The sequence below is a fragment of the Sinocyclocheilus rhinocerous genome, unplaced genomic scaffold (genome assembly GCF_001515625.1).
Source record: "Sinocyclocheilus rhinocerous isolate Xijiao unplaced genomic scaffold, SAMN03320098_v1.1 scaffold2695, whole genome shotgun sequence".
Classification (NCBI taxonomy): Eukaryota; Metazoa; Chordata; class Actinopteri; order Cypriniformes; family Cyprinidae; genus Sinocyclocheilus; species Sinocyclocheilus rhinocerous.
In genome coordinates, this window is record NW_015637529.1 from 378,470 (window position 1) to 387,171 (window position 8,702).

Below are 8,702 nucleotides of genomic sequence, written 5' to 3' on the forward strand. Positions count from 1 at the left end.
TTTTTTTAAGTCATGAAAACACTATAGTGTAGTTTTTTTTTTTTTGCTATTTGAGCAAATGGGAATGCAAAAAATATTTTGTGGTACTCTCCCATTCACTGCTCTCGAAGTTTATCCAACTATGACGACTTCCGCTGCTGAGAATCCTGGAAATGTGAAAAAGGACCATTTCTATCTACATACACCGCAGGTCCCCTTAAATGGAAGTCGCTATTTTGTGTTTCATCACTATGTTGTTTTTGCGAATAAAACACTGACACAATGCTGAATAAGTAACAATAATATTCGCAATAACATATTGGTTTACTGAATAATTAAGTAAATATAATTCCTTAATTTACCTTTGTAAAGAAACCGTGTTTTAGACAACGACATCTGTATCCTGTGTCGGCCTCCGTAGCTCCTCCGTGTGCAATTCTCTACCTTACCACTAGATGCTGCTAAAATTTACACACTGACTGCACCTTTAATCAGTTTCTCACCATTTTTTGCCTTTAGGATTTTTTGGGCGGGCCTGAAATCATGTCTTGATGACTCACTGGAGCCACTGAACATGGCCCCTCCCCTAACACAAAAAATAACTAGAGCGCATTAGCATCAGTGGTTCGCCCGCTCCATCGCGAGTAACTGTCATTGCCGTTAGTTATTAGCTACAGAGTACAATTTGCTAGCTAGCTATGCATTTGTCATGTAAATGCATATTACGTGGTTGCAATAATTTACAAAACAGCTCGGTCATCCATTCATGTTGTAGCGGTATTTGACAGTTGAGAGGCGGCAGCTTTCCCGCAAGTGGGCGTGGTTTCAGCGCCGACAGCGTTTGAGAGCAGAGAATACCGCTTATATATTTTTTAAAGATTTTGATACCTTATTTCATTTACTTGGCTTTTTCATTTACTTATTTATTTTTTATCATTCAAATTTGACTGGGTGGTTAATAATGCATTTTTCTGTGGTGTGACAAACTCAGAACACATATTTAATATTGTTTTACACTGACTTTTTGGAAACAGTAATAAGAAGTTTTTGTTACGATCTAGGGCTCCTCCAGCTTCCCACCCACCTTGCCATACTTCCAATCTTCACGAGGTCCCCTGGGGTCCCTAACACTTAACCACCCAGTACTAATCTAAACTAAAGTATATGGTTCCCTATAACACTAGTTCACATGAAACCAGGTACCCAAGGAACATCGCTCATGAAGAGCTCATATATTTTTAATCAAGTAAAATATTGATTTCCAAAACCCAATGAAGTGTTACTGTACATCTCTGGGTGTATTGAATACTCCCTAAAGACATTTACTCACCGCCCAATCCAATTCCAAGCACAATAGTGAGGGTGAGCAGGACACAGGCCCCGATAAGTATCTCCATCCTGCGTGCAAACAGTCTCCCCCTAAGTGTTTTATCCTCTTGATATCAGTTTCATGAAGTCATACGATGCATAAGATGAGAGAGATTAATTTGTATACATTTAGCAGACACTTGATACATTTTATCGATATGTACTTGTTGATGTTTGCATCATGTGTTACTAGCTGAGCTACAGAAACATACAGAATCTCTTTGTGTATTTTATTATGTAGTGCAAATACTTTACAGCAACAAACTTAATTAGTGTTGACGTATCACATGACTAAAATGTTTTTGGGTGAGTTTGGACCAATGCTTTTGACAGCATTATTGAAGGATAATGTAGAATTCAGAAATTATGAATGTAATTATAAACTACACAGCCATAAACTGTGCTAATGTTTTATTTTATTTTATTTTGTACAAGTCCATATCATGAGAAAACTATGTACAACATGAAATACAAATTTTGATGATGTATATTGTTACCTGTAACAAAGGGCTGGACTTTGGTAACTGGCATTGAAAGGCTGGGCTGGGCTGAAGGGGTTTCTGTGAGAGGGTCTTTGGTTGGTTTGACGGTGCTGTCATCTGGTGCAGGGCTGGCACTTGAACTGTCCAGCGGACTGGCATTGAGCAGGGTCGGGGTATCCACAGAAGGAATGTCATCCTCAGTTACAGAGACCACCTCTATTTTCTCAGGATATATCTGATCGGTTGTACCCTGTGTGAAAACATGAAGACTCAATAGTGACCAGCATTCTTCCTTAAGTATCATTTATACAGATTTTTCTTAGATGGTATTTCATTTTATTAAAAAAACAACAACTGTAAAAATAGGGCACAATGTACTGTATTAACATTAAGGAATTAACTTTGTAGAGGTGTTTTTTTTTTTTTTTACTTTGCACTGCATCATGTTGTATTTTTATCATTAACGTAAATGTCAGTAAAATTAATGGATAATGTCCTGTTTTTTTTAACAGTGTACAGAAAACAACTGTTGTTTTATCATTAAAATACTATTATATTTATTTAGATTTTGAAGTAGCTTTTATTTTTATAGTTTTGGTTTGGTCATTTTGTGTCTTTGTCTTTTTATAATATTTCTGTGTTTTTTCTAGTTGTATTAATATTAGCTCTTCAAGCCAAGACAACATTTCAAATGTGTTTTTAAGTTTATTTTTAGTGTAATATTAATATTTAATTTTATTGCAGCTTTATTTCAATTAACTGAGTAAATATTGTAAATGGTTCTCAACTAGTGGATTGCATCTGATGGGACATCAAAGAAAAAAATGTAAATGCTAATACTAAAATTCTAACTTTTAAAAGGGAGAAGAAAATGCTCTCCATATATTTTGTCATTGATGTCAATATTTTGAAATAAATTCATCATAATTCAACAAATCAAAAACAATTCACCGTGATCAAGGGTGAGATCTCAGAATAATACTACACTGTAAAAATGATTTTTCAAAGTTGTAAAAAAGATAACTGAAATACATTTTACAATAAAACACTATTCCAGTCTTTTTACTTCAAAATGTCATGTTTAATGTGTTTATTACTGTTTCTTTGTGAAATTTACTAGCAATTCACTAGCTGAGCGAAAAGTAAATCCTACACCATTTTTTTTCAGTCCATATGGCCGATAGGATAATTAGAGCCTCACTTGTACATGCAAACATAAATGAGTTGCTCTGTGGTCTTACCTGACCATCTGCTTGTGTTGTGTCTCTACAGGGAATAGATCCTCCATTTATATCAGCCCCAACATCTACATCTGCTGCAGACTCCAGTTCCTCTGGATTAGCCATGACTTACTTCATACACTCATCTTAACAGCACCCAAACATATACAGTTAATTTCAGATTTGACTGGGGAAAGACAACAGAAGAAGTAGAAGAAGAGTAAGGAAGGTAGATTGTAGTATAGCAATGATAATCGACCAAACAAACAACACGCGTCTAATTTACCTAATAGAGTTATAAAGTCCATCTTGTCTGATTAGCTTGAAACTTGTTCTTTGTGTTGATCTGTTCATTTTGGGTCCCCTCTGGTCTTCTTAACTCTCACTATTACATACTGAGACAGACTCTTAGCGATAAAGAGGGACATCTGATCGGTTTGAGCGCTGAGAAGTCGTGTCATCGTGAGAGGGGATCAGATCACCCAACGTCTCCCTCAATACAGCTCAGTTTACAGAGAGGCCTGTGGCCCTGATCAAATGCAGAGGTGAATGGAGGGCCTTTAAAAAATAGGGGACAGATACGAAGATAGAGAAAAATAGACTTCATAATGATTCATTGTGATAATGAAAATTGACGAAGTGGCCCGTGATTGTGAGACATTAGGGCCATTTGGCTAAGACAAAGTCCAGGAAAAGCATAGATTAGGAAGTGAACGAAAGATGGGGTTATGCCTTGTCCAAGTACCCACACTTGTGGTCTTGGCCACTTGAGAGCACATGCACGTGACAGGAAGTATGTGCGCAAGACTGTCCCAGGTCTTAAAAACGCCAAAGCACATTGCCCTTAAAGCACATTAAATCCACACTATCTTGAATATCGCTCCGGAGCGCTATTCGAGGCTAGTGTATCCCATGATGCATCATGTTTTGGAATAAATCATCGATCTCGCGAGACGTCACGGAAACCTTTCCAATGCAAGTTAAATATTAATGTATCAATTAGATATTACATATAATTTGGTAGAAAAACAAAGTGTTGCATGTTTTATTGGTGCAAAGATGAGTAGTGGTGATATTTATTTAGTAAAAACATGTGCAGCTGCTTTTCATCACTTAATTAGAAGCACCACAAATTAAATTGTGTCATGTTTATAGGGACTACTGAACAGACATTTAGAAGTTGATTTTAAAATGCAAAGAATTTAAAATAAAAATAAAGCTATGTAAACATTTGCATTTTTACAACACTATAAGTGTGTCCCATCAAGTAATGAGAAGTTCGACACACACTTGTGGTCTTCATCCTCACTTGGACACTTGGGCCAAATACAGGAAATACGCCATATAAGTAGTCAAGTGGTCAAAGACCGCAAGTGTGGGTATTTAGAAAAGGGGAAAGTCTGGGTTTATTTTCAGCATTTGTTTGTGGTAAATGACTGCATTTGCATAAATACACAATTCTGAGCACAATGTTAATAGGCAAGATTTAAATGTTGGTATAACAAAACCTTTTTTGAAAATGTAAAGACCTTAGTTAGATGATTGGACAAATTGAGAGAGAAAGTTGTAGTTTGAAGGTTACATAAACCTTGTGTCCTTTAACTGCTTTGATAGTTTGAAGAGAGAAGGGATGAGGCCTTTGTGACGTGAAGCATGGCAGGCTGAGAGCCGTGGGAGGAGAGTGAGGCCGGTGCTAATGAGCAACACCTGTGCAAACACACCAGCCTTTAGACCTGTGTCGCAGGTGATTCTCTTTGACACAGGCACCACCGGCCTCGCTCCTCTCCCACGGAGTCAACATAATAAGGGGACATTTACACAACAACATTTTCAACTAAAAATGGAAGATGTTTTATCCATTTTGAAACCAAATGGGTTTCAAAGTGCAAGTTTTTGAAAACAGTTTTTAGTCTCTGTAAACTATAAAACTGTCACCTTGTCCACCCACACTTGTGGCCTTGGCAGCTTGAGAGCACATGTGCGTGACAGAAAGTAAGTGCGCAAGACTGTCTTTGGTTTTAAAAAAGCCAAAGCGTAGTGCCCTTTGAACACAATCTTTGAACGCGCTATTCGAGGCTTAGTGTATCCCATCATGCATCAGCTTCTAAAAATAAATCAAAATAGTAGAAAAACAAAGTGTTGCACATTTTATTGGTGCAAAGATGAGTAGTGGTGATATTTATTTTGTACAACATTTGCAACTGCTTTTTATCACTTAATTAGAAGGACCACAAATTAAATAGTGTCATACTGAACAGACTTTTAGAAGTTGATTTTAAAATGCAAAGTATTTAAAATAAAAATAAAGCTATGTAAACACTTGCATTTTTACAAAACTATAAGTGTGTCCCATCAGGTAATGAAAAGTTCGACACACACTTGTGGTCTTCATCCTCACTTGAACACTTGGGCCAAATACAGGAAATACGTCATATAAGTCGTCAGGTGATTAAGTGCAAAGACCGCAAGTGTGGGTATTTGGACACAGGGCATGTGACATCATGCGCATGCGTATTATGTGTTTATGTAATGTTACTTTACAAAGTGACATCGCCAACTACTGGCCTGGCATACATAATACAGTATTTTTAGTAGTTTTCGCTGATTGGTGTAAACAGGATTGTTTTGCCTGTGTTGTCACCTGTATGCAAAAACTTTTGAAAAATGCACAGGAAAAATGCTTCCACTTTTAGTACATTGTTGATGTGTAAACATACCCTAAGACAGTACTTGAATTGGTATATTAATAATGAATATGCATGTAGGGGGAGTGTATATGCTTGTTTCTCTCAGGTAGTGTTTTTGAAGCTGTTGAGGTTGGAGAGCTCATGGAAGACTATCCTGTTTCTCCACCTATCTACCTTTCATGTCTTAAAGGGGTCATAGGATGCCCATTTTCCACAAGTTGATATGATTCTTTAGGGTCTTAATGAAAAGTCTGTAACATAGTTTGGTTAAAATTCCTCAATGGTAGTGTAAAAAACACATTTTTTACCCTGTCAAAAACAGCTCTTTTCAGATCAAGCCATTTTTGTAGCATTTTCCTTTAAATGTTAATGAGCTATGCTGACCCCGCCCCTCTCTTCCACAATGGGTGGATTTTTATCATTATATGGTGGTTGTGTACACACACTGCCAACACACATTTCAGTTCAAACTACTTGTAAAAGTGCATGTAGCATCCTATGACCCCTTTAAGGCTCGTTCACACCAAGGACGATAACTATTAAGATATAGTTCTAAAAATCGTTCTCAATATTAAAGAATAGCAGAGTCCACACCACAGATATAATGATAAAGGCACAGAGAAACGATACCGTTGGAATCACTTTCAGGATGATTTCTTTCCAGCTGATGAACAATAAATCATTGAGACCCAATCAGAATCATGCTATTAAAGCGGCAGGTGAGCATGCTTAGAATAAACAGACAATATTGTCCGCTGGTATGGACGCTAATATAGTTATCCTTGTACAGTAGTTATCGTTCTTGGTGTGAACAGGCGTTTATTCAGTAAGGAGTCAATTCAGCTTTTAATGCTTTTTTTTCCTGTTTGCAAATTCCAACATGCATTGTTATTCAGCATGTGCATCTTTATTTGTAGTTCAAAACTGTCAGATGGATCAGGTTTATTTCATACAATGAGATAAAATATAGCAGCTGAGCATCTGCTGAGGCCTTGACACGCACTACATAGTAGTACAATTACACATATCAAACTTATGCAGGACAAAATAGTTTACAGAAAATCCTGAAGTCTGTATTAGTGTTAACTAAAACTATTAAAAATAATTTAGTCATTGAAAAGCTGATATAAAATATAAATAATAGATGAAAAGGTAAAGAAAATTTGAAATGTTGCCTTTTGCCTAAGTTGACAATTTGACAATTTAAGTTGAAGTACTTAAATAACTAAAGAAATATTTAAAATATAGTTCTTACTTACAATATATTTTCTAAAATAATGGTATGTATTTAGATCCCATTTACAATTAAATTATACACACATTAGAGACAAATAAATAAATAAATATTTACACATTCATTATACACACAAATTATATGAAAATATCAAATACATGGCAAAAATGAATGCACTTTTGGAAGTTGGATGTAAGGGAAATGTAATTTTGGAATTTCTGTGGTCTAATGTGATATTGTTGTTCATGTTCTTGTTCATGATGAAATTTTCTTTTATTGCTGTAATTAATTTATAGCATTAACAAGATGACCCGTTGAATTCATTTTGGGAGCGATGACTGATTGAATGTATTTTTAGTCCAGTGCCTGTATATAAGATTAGTATTGACCAAGTTCAGAGGCTGTCATATGTGGATCAACTTACTATGTTGTTTATTTTCAACAGTTTCAATATGAAAAATAACTTTTGTATTGATTCAATGGATTTATTGCATTTTGAAGAAAGAAAAAAAAAACGTGTCATGGGTTTATTGCATTTTGGGAAAAAAAGAATATAATTTTATAAAAATCTTGAAAATCAAAATCTGGATTTGAATTTTTAATGTTATTATAACCTAAAGATGCTATGTGACAGTTTGAAACAGAAAATAGTGGTTTTCATCTTGCCACTTTTTTTGGTAAAGAAACACATTTGGTTACACTTTACTTGAAGGGGTGTGCATAAGACTGACATGACACATTCATAATCATGACATGACACATGTCATGAATATGAGCACACCCCTTCAAGTAAAGTGTTACCACACATTTTTACTCAAATTAATCAAAATGGATTTATAGCGTTTTGGAACCAAACTCTTCATATATTAGTATATTATCTCAGTTTGGGCCTCTATATCATTCTACATAAGCCATAAAAGCCTAATGTATCAAATATGACACAAAACACATATTCAGACCTATTCAGAAAATGTTCTTTTATATTTTGTCTAAATGTTCAATACATAACAAAACATTCAATTTTTTGACTGTTTTCATATATGAGGCTTAAAAGTGATTTTGAGAAATGTAATGTTTCATATGTCTTGTGTAACGGATGACCTTTCTCACCATTCCATGTGCAATTCCTTCCCGATTCATGCACAAATATCGTTCACTCTTCACACCACGGACACCCACTATGCCCAGCCTCACAGCAAACACCCTCAGCAAGCCTTAAAGACAAAACGAAAATGAAGAAAAACTCATTAAATAAAAATGAAAAAATGGGAACAATATAAAGAAGATAAATCTGTGTATAGACTATTCTGACAGTTTAACATGTGTGAATGTGTTATTGAGATATTTTTCTCTGTGTTAATGAAGGTTAGGTAAATAAATCATACTTTACTCAGAATGCTCGTGATCTGTAGGTGGAAACCAATCCCAACACGACAGTACAGGAGCTGAAGTTGAGCTGGATTAGACTCCTCTATGGCTTCTGGATATTCAAAGAGCAAAAATAATAACATCTAATAAATGTTGAAATATGAAATTAACAGTTAGATGCCGGGGCGGATCTAGAAAATAATTTGTAGGGTGGCAACACCAAAGCAAGCCCCCATGCATAGTTTTTGGGGATTTATTACAGTTTTTCTTACCGTTTTTTTTTCAACTGCTTATACATTTTCAAAACTTTGCCTCTTTTTTTTTCAAAACTTTACACACAAATCCAAGAATTGCACACACAAAA

At 35.4% G+C, this 8,702-nt stretch overlaps 1 protein-coding gene and 1 pseudogene across 1 annotated transcript in view; one reads left to right on the forward strand and one right to left on the reverse strand.

Annotated features, from left to right (window-relative positions):
* tmprss3a (transmembrane serine protease 3a) overlaps window positions 1–3,175 on the reverse strand; it is a 19,780-nt gene extending 16,605 nt beyond the window's left edge. Inside the window, exons 1-2 of the mRNA XM_016563904.1 lie at window positions 3,071–3,175; window positions 1,845–2,079 (exon numbers count right to left, since the gene is read on the reverse strand). Of these exons, the coding sequence (XP_016419390.1) occupies window positions 1,845–2,079; window positions 3,071–3,175 (340 nt within the window). The remainder of the gene's footprint in view (window positions 1–1,844; window positions 2,080–3,070) is intronic.
* Window positions 3,176–3,673: 498 nt separating this feature from the next.
* Window positions 3,674–8,702, forward strand: part of LOC107748900 (pyridoxal kinase-like) — an 8,667-nt pseudogene continuing 3,638 nt past the window's right edge.